Source organism: Coregonus lavaretus (genome assembly GCF_964263955.1).
Source record: "Coregonus lavaretus genome assembly, chromosome: 28".
Classification (NCBI taxonomy): domain Eukaryota; kingdom Metazoa; phylum Chordata; class Actinopteri; order Salmoniformes; family Salmonidae; genus Coregonus; species Coregonus lavaretus.
In genome coordinates this window covers 4,869,968-4,890,482 of record NC_140015.1, presented here as the reverse complement: position 1 = coordinate 4,890,482, position 20,515 = coordinate 4,869,968, and the positions used below count along the sequence as shown (strand labels likewise).

At 43.0% G+C, this 20,515-nt stretch overlaps 1 protein-coding gene across 2 annotated transcripts in view; it reads left to right on the top strand.

The window, feature by feature from the left end:
- gmip (GEM interacting protein) overlaps positions 1-20,515 on the top strand; it is a 51,139-nt gene that overhangs the window by 3,843 nt on the left and 26,781 nt on the right. The window contains exons 2-5 of one of the 2 annotated variants that reach the window (XM_084145759.1): positions 8,740-8,883; positions 13,216-13,303; positions 14,648-14,744; positions 15,081-15,132. In XM_084145759.1, coding sequence (XP_084001885.1) covers positions 8,740-8,883; positions 13,216-13,303; positions 14,648-14,744; positions 15,081-15,132 — 381 coding nt within the window. Of the gene's footprint in view, positions 1-8,739; positions 8,884-9,450; positions 9,722-13,215; positions 13,304-14,647; positions 14,745-15,080; positions 15,133-20,515 lie in introns of those variants that run through there. The other variant, XM_084145760.1, reaches the window with a different exon arrangement.

Sequence of the window (20,515 nt, the reverse complement as noted above, 5' to 3'; positions counted from 1 at the left end):
TCCCACATCTTAGAATCTCCCTCCTACACATTGCTGCGACATGACCATAAAAGTTGCACCTGAAACAGCGCAGCGGATTCGGCTCAAAAGCTCTAGCAGGATAACTGATATAGTGCATAAGGAAATAATTCAGACCCCTTCCCTTTTTCCACATTTTGTAACGTTATTCTCAAATTGATTTAAAAAAAAAAAGTCCTCATCAATCTACACAAAATACCCCATAATGACAAAGCGATAAGGTCGAAGGAATTGGCCGTAGAGCTCCGAGACAAGATTGTGTCGAGGCACAGATCTGGGAAAGGCTACCAAAACATTTCTGCAGCAATGAAGGTCCCCAAGAACACAGTGGCCTCCATCATTCTTAAATGGAAGACGTTTGGAACCACCAAGACTCTACATAGAGCTGGCCGCCTGGCCAAACTGAGCAATCGGGGGAGAAGGGCCTTGGTCAGGGAGGTGACCAAGAACCCGATGGTCACTCTGACAGAGCTCCAGAGTTCCTCTGTGGAGATGGGAGAACCTTCCAGAAGGACAACCATCTCTGCAGCACTCCACCAATCAGGCCTTTATGGTAGAGTGGCCAGACGGAAGCCACTCCTCAGTAAAAGGCACATGACAGCCCGCTTGGAATTTGCCAAAAGGCACCAAAAGGACTCTCAGACCATGAGAAACAAAATTCTCTGGTCTGATGAAACCAAGATTGAACTCTTTGGCCTGAATGCCAAGCGTCACGTCTGGAGGAAACCTGGCACCATCCCTATGGTGAAGCATGGTGGTGGCATGTTGTGGGAATGTTTTTCAGCGGCAGGGACTGGGAGACTAGTCAGGATCGAGGGAAAGATGAACGGAGCAAAGTACAGCGAGATCCTTGATGGAAACCTGCTCCAGAGCGCGCAGGACCCCCGACTGGGGCAAAGGTTCACCTTCCAACAGGACAACGACCCTAAGCACACAGCCAAGGCAACGCAGGAGTGGCTTTGGGACAAGTCTCTGAAGTCCTTATGTGGCCCAGCCAGAGCCCGGACTTGAACCCGACCGAACATCTCTGGAGAGACCTGAAAATAGCTGCGCAGCAACGCTCCCCATCCAACCTGACAGAGCTTGAGAGGATCTGCACAGAAGAATGGGAGAAACTCCCCAAATACCGGTGTGCCAAGCTTGTAGCGTCATACCCAAGAAGACTCAAGGCTGTAATCGCTGCCAAAGGTGCTTCAACAAAGTACTGAGGAAAGGGTCTGAATACTTATGTAAATGTATTATTTCAGTTTTTTATGTTTAATGCTTTGTCATTTTAGAGTATTGTGTGTAGATTGATGAGAGAAAAAAAACTATTGAATCAATTTTATAATAAGGCTGTAACGTAACAAAATGTGGAAAAAGTGAAGGGGTCTGAATACTTTCCGAATGCACTGTATATCCTGACATGACTTTGTCGGGTAAAGACTGACTCAAAACTCAGAAGGACTGACAGTGACTCCTTTGTTTCACCACGCTCACCACTGGGCCTGCGTCGCACCAAACGCCAGGCAATACAAACACCAGGAATCTTCAACTTCAATTGCTCCACCTTCACACTTAACGCTACCCCAGGAATCACTCATTTCATTGGTGCCCTGTTCCCAAGAGCAAAGCAAGAAACAGATCATGACCCAAGTTGCGCTCGCACCCTCTAGTCATAAGAAACACAAACAAATATCACAAGTCCACTACAGGTTACCTTCACTGATTCAACTGCACCAAACTCCTTTCCCACCCACACTGAAACCACTAATGGATCCACCAAAAGGCAAGGATCCACATTCTCCAAAAATGTCACTCCTACTGGACCAGATTCTTCTTTATCATGTCCATTGATGCCAGGCTCAGGCTCCGAGCTCTTCACCACACCTTCCACCTCACTTAACTTACCCTCATTCACTTCCATTTCACCTCCAGAACTCGGTCTGGCGCAAGGCTAACTGTTTTCACTTGACACCAATCTTTTTCTTCGACACCCCATCTCCATTTGTAACTTCCTCCAATTCAAATTCAACCTCATTCTCTTTGACCTCTTCTTCCTCTTTCCCCCCCTCCATTCCTCCTCAGAAATCCACCTTTCTGTGTCCCTGTCCCAATATTCCCTTTCTCCCAACTTTGCTTGCGGCCCGGTTGCATCCTGACGTAACTCCATCTCATAATCGTCCTGCTCACCTCGGAAACGTGTCTTCTCCTGGCGCCGACATTTTGAGAGCATGAGCAGTGGCACAACCGTTCTCCCATTCCTTCTCCTCTCCTACTGTCCCCAGACAAATAATGAGCCAGATATTTAATCGATGTATAAATGTGAAGCATCCTGTTGGCGTTTCCACTCACTACCAAATATGGTGATGAGAGGAAGCCCAGTGGCTGGCAGTGGGAGAAGATGGAGCGAGATGGATTTTGGCTGACATTCGGCTAATTTTCTCATCAATGAAACATTTGATCTCCATACAGTTTTTTATTTCCAAAACTAAAATTTGTAACAAACAGATTGGACTGCGTTTTGTAGACTTTACCCTTTGCCAAAGTTTCAAAAAATGGTGTTGTTTAGAAAGAGTGCAAGGGGGAATTGAGTTATTGCACACGCGCACTTCAGAGTAGGTGTTCCCTAACGGAAATATGCAAATAAATGCTAGAACGTGCCAATAGGCTCGTGCTTGGCTCTGCCCACCTCCTTGCTTGTTCTTCCCAATGATTAATTTGCTCCCATTGGACTTGACAGGCTCTGGTCTATCTTGATTTAGTTATAAAAAATCTTTGATACCAATGTAGCTAGGGACCTCCACCTAACAATTATCATCAAAAACAAACGTCATTACCATCACAATAAACTTAAACGGGAGGCAACTGTCATATAATCTAATTGGTTTAACAGCCAATGTTTATTATTTAACATTACTTTCACTTATAGGAATGGGGAAGTTTGCTAGCTATCCCATAAAGCCATCACCGAAAACCACATATTTTCATTTTCTTCTGTGGTTTGGTCACTTCCTGTTCTTCGATGGACCCTGGCTGGACCAGAGATACCAAAGATATTTATATCTTCTTTCCACTTTTGTCTGTGGAGATACATTTGAAGAGATGGGAAACTCCATTGGAATCGTATTAACACCCATTGTGTACTTTGCCCATGCGTCTTCAATGGGACACGTGGTGCATTCTATGCGATTCTGGGACAAGGAGAGCTCTCCTTCAAGGAGTGAATGGGAGTCAATTGGGCGCTGGCTCAAAAACCCAACATTAGCATGAATTTCATTAACAAGAAGTACAACATTACAAATATTTTCTGAGATGTGAGATAATGAACTTGTTCAATGTAATATCGTATAGCTTTGGAATCATGACATTATGTACTTTCTAGGAAAATCAGCAGTTTTCTTGACTCATGCTGCGTTCATGTGTTAGTCGGAACTAGGAAACTCAGACATTTCCGACTTGCTAACTGGTTGAACGCGGGACGTATATAACTACAACCAATAAGCAAGTCGGACATTTCTGAGTTTCCTAGTTCCGACTCTCACGTGAATGCGGCATCATACCCTGACTTTGAGAAGGGATTGGGTGGTGATTAAAGGCGCTGCATGGTCAATCATAAATCAAGCATACATTGGCTTTTATTGACTGAAAATGAGGCAAAGTTTGGAAAAATTCCAAGTATGCGGCTTCCATCTCGGAGCCTTCAACTGCAAGGGGGCGTTGAGATTCCACTCCGTTCCGTTGTGGACGTCCCCATTGAAATTAATGACATCCAGCGCAACGTAACGTAGTGCCTATGATTAAGAGACAATTTATGATTGATACGAAAATGAGATCGAAGCGCAATATGGATGGTGTGACGCAATTGTGGAGCATCAGGAGGCACATTTTGTAACAATGCTCCCTATTCCAAGAAAGACTTCATAGGAAGAGTAATATTGCAGTTTAAACAGAATAAGATGGGGTTTTATGCACTTGGTAATGGTCCTTGTTGTTTCCCAGTGAGCCCAGGCAGGGTCATGATGGTCAGACTTTCATACCCTTCAAGAACCCCCTTCATGCGACTACCGGGCCACGCCTCAAGGGGTCGCCATCCTACTTCCGATTCCAATGCAAGTTGCAGGGCCAGCAGGCCCACTGTCTGATATGCCAATTCAGTGGCGATTTTAGCATGTAAATCTTGTTTGGGATAAACCCCCAAAAAATCTTGGTGGGCCAAACAAGAAATATATGTTTTAGATGCATGCCAGCAAAGCCGCTTGTGATAACACAACACTAAACAAGTGGCGAACCGTCATTCAGGGCAGGTGAAACACCTGCATTTTGGAGCTGCCTTACTCAACAAAACAAAAAAGAGAACACGTTTGTATGCAGCTTTATTAACTCAATGAATTTTAGTTTAACATTGTTTGCGAACTGATATGTGACACGTATTAATGCCAAAATAACATGCAAAACAGGTACAGTGTCTTGCGAAAGTATTCACCTCCCTTGGCATTTTTCCTATTTTGTTGCCTTACAACCTGGAATTAAAATAGATTTTTGGGGGGGTTGTATCATTTGACTTACACAACATGCCTACCACTTTGAAGATGAAAATATTTTTTATTGTGAAACATACAAGAAATAAGACAAAAACACAGAAAACTTAAGCGTGCATAACTATTCACCCCCCTAAAGTCAATACTTTGTAGAGCCACCTTTTGCAGCAATTACAGCTGCAAGTCTCTTGGGGTATGTCCCTATAAGCTTGGCACATCTAGCCACTGGGATTTTTACCCATTCTTCAAGGCAAAACTGCTCCAGCTCCTTCAAGTTGGAGGGGTTCCGCTGGTGTACAGCAATCTTTAAGTCATACCACAGATTCTCAATTGAATTGAGGTCTGGGCTTTTTATTTTTTATTTTTAGCAGACGCTCTTATCCAGAGCAATTTACAGGAGCAATTAGGGTTAAGTGCCTTGCTCAAGGGCACATCGACAGATTTTTCACCTAGTCAGCTCGGGGATTAGAACCAGCGACCTTTCGGTTACTGGCACAAGCCCCTGGCTTTGACCAGGCCATTCCAAGACATTTAAATGTTTCCCCTTAAACTACTCAAGTGTTGCTTTAGAAGTATGCTTAGGGTCATTGTCCTGCTGGAAGGTGAACCTCCGTCACAGTCTCAAATCTCTGGAAGACTGAAACAGGATTCCCTCGAGAATTTCCCTGTATTTAGCACCATCCATCATTCCTTCAATTCTGACCAGTTTCCCAGACCCTGCCGATTAAAAACATCAATCAATCAATCAATTTTATTTTATATAGCCCTTCTTACATCAGCTAATATCTCGAAGTGCTGTACAGAAACCCAGCCTAAAACCCCAAACAGCTAGTAATGCAGGTGTAGAAGCACGGTGGCTAGGAAAAACTCCCTAGAAAGGCAAAACCTAGGAAGAAACCTAGAGAGGAACCAGGCTATGAGGGGTGGCCAGTCCTCTTCTGGCTGTGCCGGGTGGAGATTATAACAGAACCATGCCAAGATGTTCAAAAATGTTCATAAGTGACAAGCATGGTCAAATAATAATCAGGAATAAATCTCAGTTGGCTTTTCATAGCCGATCATTAAGAGTTGAAAACAGCAGGTCTGGGACAGGTAGGGGTTCCATAACCGCAGGCAGAACAGTTGAAACTGGAATAGCAGCAAGGCCAGGCGGACTGGGGACAGCAAGGAGTCACCACGGCCGGTAGTCCCGACGTATGGTCCTAGGGCTCAGGTCTCTCAGTTGGCTTTTCATAGCCGATCATTAAGAGTTGAAAACAGCAGGTCTGGGACAGGTAGGGGTTTCGTAGCCGCAGGCAGAACAGTTGAAACTGGAATAGCAGCAAGGCCAGGCGGACTGGGGACAGCAAGGTGTCATCATGCCCGGTAGTCCTGACGTATGGTCCTAGGGCTCAGGTTCTCAGAGAGAAAGAGAGAACGAGAGAATTAGAGAGAGCATACTTAAATTCACACAGGACACTGGATAAGACAGGAGAAGTACTCCAGGTATAACCAACTAACCCCAGCCCCCCGACACATAAACTACTGCAGCATAAATACTGGAGGCTGAGACAGGAGCGGTCCGGAGACACTGTGGCCCCATCCGAAGAAACCCCCGGACAGGGCCAAACAGGAAGGATATAACCCCACCCACTCCGCCAAAGCACAGCCCCCGCACCACTAGAGGGATATCCCCAACCACCAACTTACAATCCTGAGACAAGGCCGAGTATAGCCCACAGAGGTCTCCACCACAGCACAAACCAAGGGGGGGGCGCCAACCCAGACAGGAAGATCACGTCAGTAACTCAACCCACTCAAGTGACGCACCCCTCCCAGGGACGGCATGAAAGAGCACCAGCAAGCCAGTGACTCAGCCCCTGCAACAGGGTTAGAGGCAGAGAACCCCAGTGGAGAGGGGAACCGGCCTGGCAGAGACAGCAAGGGCTGTTCGTTGCTCCAGCCCTTGCTGTCTCCCATCCCCACCGCATGATGCTGCCACCACCATGCTTCACTGTGGGGATGGTGTTCTCGGGGTGATGAGAAGTGTTGGGTTTGCGCCAGACATAGCGTTTTCCTTGATGGCCAAAAAGCTCAATTTTAGTCTCATCTGACCAGAGTACCTTCTTCCATATGTCTCCCACATGCCTTTTCACGAACACCAAACGTGTTTGCTTTTTTCTGGCCACTCTTCCGTAAAGCCAACTTCCCGACTCACATAAAGAATCTCCAATCCAAAGTTAAATCTAGAATCGGCTTCCTATTTCGCAATAAAGCCTCCTTCACTCATGCTGCCAAACATGCCCTCGTAAAACTGACTATCCTACCGATCCTTGACTTCGGCGATGTAATTTACAAAATAGCCTCCAACACTCTACTCAGCAAATTGGATGTAGTCTATCACAGTGCCATCCGTTTTGTCTCCAAAGCCCCATACACTACCCACCACTGTGACCTGTACGCTCTTGTTGGCTGGTCCTCACTACATGTTCGTCGTCAAACCCACTGGCTCCAGGCCATCTATAAATCACTGCTAGGCAAATCCCCGCCTTATCTTAGCTCATTGGTCACCATAGCAGCACCCACCCGTAGTCTGCGCTCCAGCAGGTATATCTCACTGGTCATTCCCAAAGCCAACACCTCCTTTGGCCGCCATTCCTTCCAGTTCTCTGCTGCCAATGACTGGAACGAATTGCAAAAATCTCTGAAGCTGGAGACTCTTATCTCCCTCAATAACTTTAAGCATCAGTTGTCAGAGCACCTTACCGATCACTGCACCTGTACACAGCCCATCTGAAATTAGCCCACCCAACTACCTCATCCCTATATTGTTATTTATTTTGCTCTTTTGCACCCCAGTATCTCTATTTGCACATAATCTCTTGCACATCTAGCATTCCAGTGTTAATACTATTGTAATTATTCTGCACTATAGCCTATTTATTGCCTTACCTCCATAACTTGCTACATTTGCACACACTGTATATATATTTTCTGTTGTATTTCTGACTTTATGTTTTTTACCCCATATGTAACTCTGTGTTGTTTTTATTGCACTACTTTGCTTTATCTTGGCCAGGTCGCAGTTGTAAATGAGAACCTGTTCTCAACTGGCTTACCTGGTTAAATAAAGGTGAAATAAAATAAATAAAAAAAGCCCAGCTCTGTGGAGTGTACGGCTTAAAGTGGTCCTATGGACAGATATTCCAATCTATGCTGTGGAGCTTTGCAGCTCCTTCAGGGTTATCTTTGGTCTCTTTGTTGCCTCTCTGATTAATGCTCTCCTTGCCTGGTCCGTGAGTTTTGGTGGGCGGCCCTCTCTTGGCAGGTTTGTTGTGGTGCCATATTCTTTCCATTTTTTAATAATGGATTTAATGGTGCTCCGTGGGATGTTCAAAGTTTGGGATATTTTTGTATAACCCAACCCTGATCTGTACTTCTCCGCAACTTTGTCCCTGACCTGTTTAGAGAGCTCATTGGTCTTCGTGGTGCCGCTTGCTTAGTGGTGTTGCAGACTCTTGAACAGGTGTATATATACTGAGATCATGTGACAGATCATGTGACACTTAGATTGCACACAGGTGGACTTTATTTAACTAATTATGTGACTTCTGAAGGTAATTGGTTGCACCAGATCTTATTTAGGGGCTTCATAGCAAAGGGGGTGAATACATATGCACGCACCACTTTTCCGTTATTTTTATTTTTTATTTTTTTGAAACAATATATTTTTTTCATTCCACTTCACCGATTTGAACTGTTTTGTGTATGTCCATTACATGAAATCCAAATAAAAATCAATTTAAATTACAGGTTGTAATGCAACAAAATAGGAAAAACGCCAAGGGGAATGAATACTTTTGCAGGGCAACAACAACAACATCAACCCAAAAATATGTATCTGTTTTATTTAGTGAAAGAGGTGGGGCTCAAAACACACAAACACACACAGACAGCATTTATTTTATTTTATTTTTTACAGTGCATAAAACCAATTGTGCGACTGCGATTTCATTTAACCATGAGATTTTTCTTCTCACTCTCTCTCTCTCTCTCTCTATCTCTCTCTCTCTCTCTCTCTCAATGTTTTATCACTCTCTCTCTCTCTCTCTCTCTCTCTCTCTCTCTCTCAATGTTTTATCACTCTCTCTCTCTCTCTCTCCCTCCCTCCCTCCCTCCCTCCCTCCCTCCCTCCCTCCCTCATTCCCCCTCTCCGTCCCAGAGCTGGGTGGTCCTAACCAGCTGAAGGTGTCCATGGGGCTCCAGGGCCTACAGCAGTCTCTCCAGCCCCTGGCGGAACGCTACCCATCCATGGGTCGACCTCCAGTCAGCCACGCCCTGACCATGCTGCGTCTCTCCCTCACAGGTCAGTCTGTCTCAGCCCCTAGAATCCATCTCCTGTACATTCTTACCTCACTATCATGGGTTGTGTAGGTCACACTGTAGCAAAACGTTTCCAACAGAAAAAGAAAACCTATGTTGTTATTGGATACAGTTACAGTTAGTAAAAGTACAATTAGTATCCCCATTTCACGCAGTTTCAAAATGTTTACTGTCTACTACAACACTGGTGAGGTCTATGAGATTGCAATCTCCTGAGGTTGCTGTTGAGTTTGAAATTGCGGAGATGTGCATAATCAAATGTAGTATCAATATCATTCAGCTTTCAACACCCATGAGAGAGATCATTTTAGAGAACACAAACAGTATTACAAACATGGAGGCAAGTACACTGACACTTTCTACAAACGCAGAATCACTTTTTCTCTCTCTTTTTCCTCCTGCACACTTCCTCTTCTCATTATGGTGAAACCGTATTGGCCAACCTCCCTCTGCACTAGAGGAAGAGAACTCTATGAGAGAGCAAGAAGCGAAGGGTCAAACCCAGGCACTTTACCAGACAGCGGCAGTGTGCTAGTCAAATGTTATTTGATTGAGTGCAACTAGAGGAAATTGAGCTCATTTCCTGCTCTGTAGCTGCTGTTTGTCATGTGTACGAGTAGGCATTGCTAACGTTGATGGAATTGATAGATTGATTGATAGAAGGTTGATGGAACATTGCTGGTGGAGCGAGGAACATTTATGGGGTTGCTGTGGTAGATGGTAGTTTGGGGCTAGGTGCACTTGTGATATTTAGTCTCAAATAGAGATGGAGAGGGAAGAAGAACCCCAAGTTAAAGAGAAGGAGAACTCCAAAACCCCAGGTGAGTAACAACAAGAGAAAACAGAAGATTGTTATCATTTGGGCCGGTTTCCAGTGCACAGATTAAGCCTAGTCCTGGACTAAAGCATGCTCGATGGAGAATAGTCTCCATCTGGGTCTGGGAAACCATCCGTTTGGGTAGAAAAGGAGGTGAGAAAATGTTTCAGGGAAGGTGTGTGTAAGTGTGTGTGTGTTTTTGGTTTTACTATCCTTGTGGGGACCAGAAGTTCTCACAAGGATACTTCGTACAAGTTTTGCCGGTCCTCACAAGGAAAAAGGCTATTTTAGGCTTAGGGGTTAGGTTTATGTTTAGAAGTTAGGGTTAGGGTTAAGGTTAGGGTTAGGTTTAGGGTTAGGGTTAGGGGTTAGGGAAAATAGGATTTTGAATGGGAATCAATTGTTTGGTCCCCACAAGGATAGTAAAACAAACATGTGTGAGCGTGCGTGGGTGGTTGCATGCTACATCCTCCCAGTCAGTGAAGGATCAGTGAACCTCCTGAACTCATCCTCCATTTTGCGTGTTGGTGTGTGCCATTCGTGAAACATATACACTACCAGTCACAAGTTTGAACACACCTACTCATTCAAGGGTTTTTCTTTATTTTTACATTGTAGAATAATAGTGAAGACATCAAAACTATGAAATAACACATATGGAATCATGTAGTAACCAAAACAGTGTTAAACAAATCAAAATAGATTTTATATTTGAGATTCTTCAAATAGCCACCCTTTGCCTTGATGACAGCTTTGCACACTCTTGGCATTCTCTCAACCAGCTTCATGAGGTAGTCACCTGGAATGCATTTCAATTAACAGGTGTGCCTTTCTTAGTTAATTTGTGGAATTTCTTTCCTTCTTAATGCGTTTGAGCCAATCAGTTGTGTTGTGACAAGGTAGGGGGGGTATACAGAAGATAGCCCAATTTAGTAAAAGACCAAGTCCATATTATGGCAAGAACAACTCAAATAAGCAAAGAGAAACAACAGTCCATCATTAGTTTAAGACATGAAGTTCAGTCAATACGGAACATTTCAAGAACTTTGAAAGTTTCTTCAAGTGCAGTCACAAAAACCATCAAGCGCTATGATGAAACTGGCTCTCATGAGGACCGCCACAGGAATGGAAGACCCAGAGTTACCTCTGCTGCAGAGGATAAGTTCATTAGAGTTACCAGCCTCAGAAATTGCAGCCCAAATAAATGCTTCACAGAGTTCAAGTAACAGACACATCTCAACATCAATTGTTCAGAGGGGACTGTGTGAATCAGGCCTTCATGGTCGAATTGCTGCAAAGAAACCACTACTAAAGGACACCAATAAGAAGAAGAGACCTGCTTGGGCCAAGAAACACGAGCAATGGACATTAGACCGGTGGAAAGTTGTCCTTTGGTCTGGAGTCAAAATTTGAGATATTTGTTTTCAACCGCTGTGTCTTTCTGAGACGCATTGTGGGTGAACGGATGATCTCCGCATGTGTAGTTCCCACCGTAAAGCATGGAGGAGGAGGTGTTATGGTGTGGGGGTGCTTTGCTGGTGACACTGTCTGTGATTTATTTAGAATTCAAGGCACACTTAACCAGCATGGCTACCACAGCATTCTGCAGCGATACGCCATCCCATCTGGTTTGCACTTAGTGGGACTATAATTTGTTAATCAACAGGACAATGACCCAACACACCTCCAGGCTGTGTAAGGGCTATTTGACCAAGAAGGAGAGTGATGGAGTGCTGCATCAGATGACCTGGCCTCCACAATACCCCAACCTCAACCCAATTGAGATGGTTTGAGATGAGACGGACAGCAGAGTGAAGGAAAAGCAGCCAACAAGTGCTAAGCATATGTGGGAACTCCTTAAAGACTATTGGAAAAGCATTCCAGGTGAAGCTGGTTGAGAGAATGCCAAGAGTGTGCAAAGCTGTCATCAAGGCAAAGGGTGGCTATTTGAAGAATCTCATATAAAATATATTTTGATTTGTTTAAAACTTCTTTGGTCACTACATGATTCCAAATGTGTTATTTTATTGTTTGGATGTCTTCACTATTATTCTACAATGTAGAAAATAGTAAAAATAAGGAAAACCTTTGAATGAGTAGGTGTGTCCAAACTTTTGACTGGTACTGTATAATCTTTTATTAAGCTCTTGAAACCATCAAGTCAGGGACGTCAGTCTCCATCATTTAAGAGAAAATAGTTTGAAGGAAAACAAATACTATTTGAACCCACTCTCGATCTCCCTCTAGAACTCTGACATGCACAGTAGGCCCTGCTTTCTGTTAGAGTAAGGGCTCGATTCAATCCATGTTGCCGAAGTTCAGCTCTATAGCTCGCTTAATATTTCAAGGCAATTTCTGATTGAGCCGACATATGCAGCTTTTACTGTGAATACAGTCTCCGCGAACGTGGGAACATTGCTTTTAAATTTAATTTGCGCTATAGAGCTGAACTTTGGCAGAGCTTGGTTGTGTACAGTTCTACTATCTCTTACCTGTATTCTACTGCCATGTGAACAGAACTCTGCTAAGGTGAAAAACAAGGACTTTGTGTCTTCTGAGCAAAACATGACACACATCACAAGCAGGATGTGGTTGACCTAAATGGAGACAGCGAGAGAGAGAGAGAGAGAGATTTAAAAAAAAATCTACATCTGTTAAAACTGGGAGTTGAGTGTTTTTGCATGTTAACTGCCCTGAAAGTGAAACACAGTCAGCTTCAACTGTAACAGGTTCCTATAGGTTTTTAGCCTCATGCAGTCTCAGCACATGATGCTAGCCCACAAACGTCTGTTGAGAGAGACTACAGCATTAGGTTGTAGTTCACTCAGGGTTAATGTGCAATCGATCAGTTTTGGGTGTCATCAACCTGTATTTTCCCCAGCCGAGTCATGTACTGTAAATGCATAGCCTGGTTAAACCAGACTGAACGCTGCTCTCAGTAGTGAGCACAGCATTCAGTCTGGCCTAACCAGGCTAGGAAATTAATGTGTATCAAATGAACAGAACCCCTTTGTTGGAGTTGCATTTCTCTTTTTCTCAGTTCATTTGCATTCCTTCCCATATTAGATGTTATATAAAAAGAAAATATGCTCGTCTGTCGTTCCATTTTGAGCCATCTCAGCAGTACTTAGTGTGTTTTAATGGGTGACCGACAGTGATATATGTTTTTCACCAGAGGCTGGTGAACTAATGCCTTTTACACAAACATACAATCACACATCTGAGGCCTCCACCACCACCACCACTGTTCAAACCCACACACGTCTTTATTTCCTCGCACAGTGTTTTACGACTGGGTGTTGGCTGTTGGTTTACCCCTTTTATTAGTTATTTCTAAAAATAGAAGATATTTTGTAAGCTTTTTTTTTTTACAGATCGCTTTTTGGGAGCTGAAAAAAGCAATTTCAACTTGTGTGTTTGTGTGTAATATTTATTTTATGAAAAAAGAAAGATAAAGTGAACATCTTGCTCACGTTTGTCATCTATCTTTTATCCCAGATGTGAAGGTCCCCAACAAATCAGAGACCAAGCGCTACAGCGAGATCTTCCGGGACTTCGATAATTTTGAACTCTCTTTGGTCAACTCGTAAGTCTGACTTTAAGATTCACTCATCATGTACACTTATAACCATTGTCTCCCTCCACATTATAATCAGTCCACCATTCAGAACACCTTTACATGTTTTACATTTTAGTCATTTAGCAGACTCTCTTATGCAGAGCGACTACAGTTAGTGCATTCATCTTAAGGTAGCTAGGTGAGACAATCACATATCACAGTCATAGTAAGTCGGGGGGGGGGTATTGTCTGCTACTAGTTGCCAGAGAGAGGAAGTGTGTACCTACGTGAGATTATAAACCGAGTATATTCTTCCTCTTACATCTATGTGTACATAACTTAGTTTGAAAGGTCCTATTTAAGAGTAACAACAACTTGTAAGGCCTTATGAAGCCTTCATAACCCTTCATAATGCTTTCACAGCTGCTTCATAAATCATTCATAAGCAATTGCAATGCTATATAGAGGGTGGAAAAGGGGTTATGTCGCATTTGGCAATGCGCCAGATGTAAGGACCTGAAAGTAATACCTTTTATATATACAGAACAAAAATATAAACGCAACATGTAAAGTGTTGGTCCCATGTTTCATTAGCTGAAATAAAATATCCCAGAAATGTTCCATACACAGAAAAAGCTTATTTCTCTAAAATGTTGTGCACACATTTGTTTACATCCCTGTTAGTGAGTTTTTCTCCTTTGCCAAGATAATCCATCCAGCTGACACGTGTGGCATATCAAGAAGCTGATTAATTAAACAGCATGATCATTACACAGGTGCACCTTGTGCAGGGGACAATAAAAGGCCACTCTAAAATGTGCAGTTTTGTCACACAACACAATGCCACAGATGTCTCAAGTTTTGAGGGAGCGTGCAATTGGTATGCTGACGGCAGGAATGTCCACAAGAGCTGTTGTCAGAAAATGTAATGTTCATTTCTCTACCAAAAGCCACGTCCAACCGGCCTCACAACCACGGCAGCCCAGGAACTCCACATCCGGCTTCTTCACCGGCGGGATCGTCTGAGGGGGGTGGGGAGGTGCTGAGGAGTATTTCTATTTGTGGGGGAAAACTAATTCTGATTGGCTGGGTCTGGCTCCCCAGTGGGCAGGCCTGGCTCCGAAGTGGCCCCTGCCCAGTCATGTGAAATCCATAGATTAGGGCCTAATGAATTTATTTCAATTGACTGATTTCCTTATTTGAACTGTAACTCAGTAAAATCGTTGAAATTGTTGCATGTTGTGTTTAAATTTTTGTTAAGTATAGTATGAATTTGCTCATAAATAATTTGTGAAGCATCTAGGCATTATAAAGGGTTTACGAAGGCTTCATAAAGCCATTATAACATGTATCTGCCCTCTGATCCATCAGCACTGTAGAGGAGATGTTTCCAGACCCTGACTCCCAGTCCATCGCTGAGACCGTCTCTACGGAAACCACAGACAACACTGAGCTGGATCATGTGACGGTGGGGGAGCAGTCCTATCAATCAATCAAGCAACTAATCAACATTACTTTATAAAGCCCTTTTTATACCAGCAGTTGTCACAAAGTGCTTTACAGATACCCAGCCTAAAAACAAACAAATCAATCAATCATTACTACGTTATCTCTGTCAATCAATCACATTGCTTTCTAGCCTGGTGCTCTATTGTTTTTATACTTTTGGTATTGTTTGTACTAGCCAACAGGGGAATCATTTAAACTTAGGTTCTGCTCATATTCTACTGATATGAAGTACAGTGTGTATCGTCCTATCTCCAAATCCATTTCTCTATGTAATGGTCTGTATTCTGCCCTGCAGTGTGAGGATGGCTACCCCCAAGATGGTGATGACAAAGATGGAGGTCTATCAGGTATGTTTGCAATCAAATCAAATCAAATGTATTTATAAAGCCCTTTTTACGTCAGCAGATGTCACAAAGTGATTCTACAGAATGTTGTATGCATGTGTGTTTTTCCATTTTTTTATTTAAATTCAAATCACTTGGAATGGACTGACTCGAATTGACCCCAACCCTGGTGTGAGTAACGGAGGTGCTTCGTTAGTTCAGCGTGATGAGTAACCTTGCCAGAGACATGACGACTTGCATTAGCGCCCACAGCATAAACCTACTAAGGCCATCGCTCAGCAGGCTAAGAGGCAGGTAGCACGCAGGAGACCCAGGTTCGAGCCCAGATGGTAACGTGTGCAAACCCTTGTGGTTTAGGCTAGACTTCAGTATCCATGGTGTGCAGCAGGGCATTTGTAAAGGCTAAGAGAGATTGCATTACATTCCAGCCAGCGGTAAGTAGAGGTCAGGGGTTATGGTTGTAATGTGTTGAAGGTCACTAGCCTCCAGATCTCTATCACCAGCTCCATATGTTCCTGACCCATTTCAGACAGAAGATGTGGTACTGTATGTTACCTGCAAAAAACAGAAGGCAATGTTTATATGACCAGCCCCTTATATGAGGCTATGTTTGTTTCAAACAGCCTCTTATTTACCCCTTTTATACATATCAGTTGGTAACTGGCAAATTGGGAGGGTTGGGGGGTTTTATTAAACCATGGGGGCTGTTTGCATTTCAAATCAGGGAGGTGTTAAATAATGAAAGTGTTAATGAATTTCCCTGCAAAAAATCTGAGAACCATTCACACAGACCCGATACCTGTATTTTGGTTATAGGGTTTGTATACATGCAGGAATCATGACTAGGTCTTTAGGTGGCTTTTAATCTACCCCTCTTCAACCTGAGTGATTGACACTAGACAAGAGCCAGGTGGGGTATGAGACTATGACTAAGTGAGGTGGGCGGGACTAGTGTGGTGATGGCCAGTCACGGTGGTTAATCTCCTCCGCTTCAACCTGCGTGATTGACACCAGACGAGAGCCAATCCCTAAGTGATGTGGGCGGGACTAGTGTGGTGACAGCCAGTCACGGTGGTTCATTTCCACCTATTCAACCTGTGTAATTAGCCGGTGGCGCTAATTGCCTCGTGTTAACGAGATTAGGAGAAGACTGGAGAGGGTGGGGAGAGAGAGGCTTAGAGCTGCAGACAGATGCTCTCTAGTTTACCCCTCAGACATATCCATCAAACAGGAGAGAGAGGGAGGGAGGAAGAGGGGAAGGAAGGGATGAGAGAGAAGGAGATAGAGGTAGCGGAATGAGAGGGGAAGGGAGAAATGTGGGAGTGAAGGAGAAAGGGAGAGATAGAGAGGGATGGGGAAAAAGAGATCCCTTACGGAAAACCCACGATTTTCACGTGATCACGTGATCTTATGTGAAGTTAATATGATAACGTGACAACATGTTAAAGAAACGTGATAACATGAAACTACACGTGAAAACATTTAAGCACATGTGAAAACATGATCTCATGTAAAATAAATGTGACATCATGGGGATGCAAAAATGTCAACATGTGATACCATCAAAATACACGTGACAACATTTGAACGTTTTTAAATGCAATTCCACATGTGAGAGTTAGGCAAATTCCACATGTGAGGTGAAAACATGGTATTCTCCTCACGTGAAAAGGTGGCTTTAACACGTGAACTCTATATTGAATACGTGTGAACATATGACCTCATGTCTCTTTTCTTTTCATGTGAACATTTCAGCTCAACATGTGAACAGTTAAGGGAAGTAATGAAATGGTATGGGGGTTTTAAGGTAACTGGTACGCTGATCGGCTAAAAAAGTGTAATTTTAAAAAATCAATGACAATATGATTACATTTGACATGATCGCTTAGTACTGACTTCTCAATATGACCCCACCTGGGATTTGGGTTATGGTGATCTTTCTGCTGCGCCACTAACTCTGTAGCATTCTCAGAAGTCCCCTACACATTCATTACCTATAATACAGCTCTGCACTTAGCAAAGGAGTGCCATCTGCACTGTTATTTTAGTTATAAATTAATCTGACTATTCTCTCATCATTGATTTCATTTATTTATTTCAGCAATTTGAGGGTTTTTCTGTATAGTTGTCTAATGTTGATGGGGTATATTATTCTGTTTTAATGTTACTCCTGAATCACTATGATAAATATAATAGTTTTTCTTGAGTGTATTATACAAAGCTGAGATTTACTATGAAGTCCAATGTAGGAATACAGGTGAAATCAGTCATTGACACAGACATGGTGGCGTAGCAGGAAGATCGGAATGCCGTGAACCAAGAGGTTGTGAGTTCAAATCCCACGTGAGGACATGTTGAATAATAATTACTGTATTAGTAAACGTACACAATGTAATCATGTATGTCAAAGTGTGTCAAATATGTACGTTGAAAACACTGCAGCAATTTCGTGATGTTCCGGCGACATCCTAACGACGCATTTTGTCTGCAGGGCGTCATGTGAAATGTTAATCCACATGTGAAAGGTTATGTGATCATGTGAAAATCCAGACGAGAAACCTCGTGAAATATCATCACATGTGAAGTGTTCCAAAACCACATAGTTTCACGTGTGACATGTGAAATCATCAGATTTTTCTGTAAAGGGAGAGAAAAGAGAGAAACAGACAGAAGGGAAGAGTGAGCACAGAGTGAAGATTGAAAAGAGCATTGTTCAGGCTGAGAGACAAAGCAAACTACAAAGGAGACAGAAAGGAAGACTAGTGAGATGATGGGGAAATAGGAATGAGAGGGGGACGTGTTAGACCAGGGTCGTGTTCAGTAGGACACAACGTAGCAAAACATTATGCAATGGAAACTGAAAAACTGTGTTTTTTTTTTTTATTCACAATGCTCTGAAACGTTTTCCCCATACTGAACACAGCCCACTTGTTTCTCAAGGAACTGTGTATGTATGTAGGGATGTCCTTTGACCCCATTAACCCCAATTCCATGGACACAGACACACGTCGCCCAATGGAGATTAAGGATTACGTAGAGCAGTGTTTAAATAAGACATTAGAATGGAAACATCCTGGAGCCGTGCCTAGTCACTGTGCTGCACGCCACGGAAGGCCTCACGTCACCTACTGCAGCGCACCAGACAGGCACCTCTTCTTGGTGTAGGGTGAAGTTGCCCCTAGATGCTGATCTATTTGATTTTTTTACGATTTTGATTTTTGATTTTATAAACAATACAAAATATACACATACAAACAACATCATACAAACATCAACTACATCCCACCTGCCCACAACCACAAGCACACACCCCAATCTCCAGCCCCCGCATCACTTTCTGCCACATGGCCTGAAACTGCACCATTTTGATTCTATTCGTAGCCCACGCACTTTCAATATTTAAAAAAATACATTTTACCATTATGTTAATGATAGCGGATTGATTGATTTCCAAGTTTTTAGTATATGTTTTTTTCAAAATGAGTGATGAAATAATGCAGTAAATGACATCTACATAAGAGTGTCAAAACCCGTATTTTTTCAAATAGTTTTTTCCCTGCCAAGAAGTTTCCTTTCGTTTCAAAGTGTATTTCTTATGTCCTTTGTTGTTGTTGTAATTAATTCTTTACAGTCATGTTTTTTTCATCATACAGTATTTTCAATAACTTCTAGAAAATACAAGATGACACCCTCATAAAGTATTATGACCGTCCTGTCACTTTACTTGGACTAAGAAAATACACTGTCAAGTAAAGTGTTATGACCAGCAATATCGTATAAGCCAATCACATACATTCCCTTATAAACTGGGTGGTTCAAGCCCTGAATGTTGATTGGCTGACAGCCATGGTATATCAGACCGTATACCGCGGGTATGACAAAACATTTATTTTCACTGCTCTAATTACGTTGGTAACCAGTTTATAATAGCAATAAGGCACCTCGAGGGTTTGTGGTATATGGCCAATATACTACGGCTAAGGGCTTTATCCAGGCACTCTGCGTTGCGTTGTGCGTAAGAACAGCCCTTAGCCGTGGTATATTGGCCATATACCACACCCCCTCGTGCTTTATTGCTTAATTATATCAGTCATCAGTCAAAAAGAGGGTGTCTTGTCCTGCTCCTGAAATCTGCTCCTGTATTCATCCCAGTCATCAGAAATAGAGCATTGGGGTAGGTGCATGTCTGACATCAATGTGTGCGCAATTACAATGATAGTTTAATATGGTCCATTTCAGAAAATGTTATACAACATAAACATACTGTTGACAAGTAGGCTATGGTGTAATGGAATGTTTTGCCTTGTGTGGTAGGTTTTGTGGGTTTTGACACTCTTATGTAGGTGTCATATACAGTATATCACAACAGGTCTAAATCCAGTGTTATGACCATATTATGACAGGTTATGTCAGCTGTTATGACATTATGACATGGTTATGACCGTGTCATAACGTGTTATGACGCTGGGTGTCAAGTAAAGTGTTACCGTAATTTAGTTATGCTCCAACTTTCCCTCCATCTTGTGCCAACATCAGTTCTTTTTAAGTCTTGGTTCCAATAGTTTATATTTTTTTCTAAGAGATTGTCAGTTGGATAGGCTCTCTGCAAGTTGTTGTATATCTTCCCTATCATATGAACATCCTTTTCTGACTCAAATAAGATTCCCTAATAACTTTTAAGTTGCATGTATTTGAAACAATCAAAAACTATCTTTTGATCAGTTTGACATTTTCCCCACTAATGATTAAGGTTAGGATTGGGGGAGGGGAAGCTGATCCTACATCTGTACTTAGGGGAAACTTCACCCCGGAGCACCTCTTCTTTACCATGTTACTAAGCATATAGCTATACCTTCCCTCTGAGTGCCCTCCTCCTCTCTCTTCATTCAGTTACATCTAATACAGTATCCTGCACTCACCCTAACCCAACCCACTCTTCCCAATTCCAAATTCTCCCAGCTACCCCCCACCAGTTTGGAGCTGATCTGTAATAAGCCAAATGGAGGGGCGAGGGGTGGGGCTGCGGATAGGGGCGAGCAGTGGGGGTAGGGTGGTAGGGCTGATGAGTTGAGTGGCCCGTGCCGTGGCCTGCTTTCTGTAATGCCTGTCGTCAGTCCCGTTGGGTTGACATTGATTGATCCCTGTATTGTATATGTGCGCGTGTCAACTGTGTTGTTGATCTGTGTTAGTGGATGTCAAGGGTCAATAACAGTATGGACTGAGTTTGGAGCTTGTGTAACTAACTAGTGCTTGCACTTGTGTAACATATTCCTGATCTACTGTAATTCCACTAACCTACAGCTGTGAAGTTCTCTCAACTGAGACAGAGAGACAGAAAGGGAAAGCGAGAGAAAGAGAGATTGGGAGAGGGGGGGAGAGACAGATC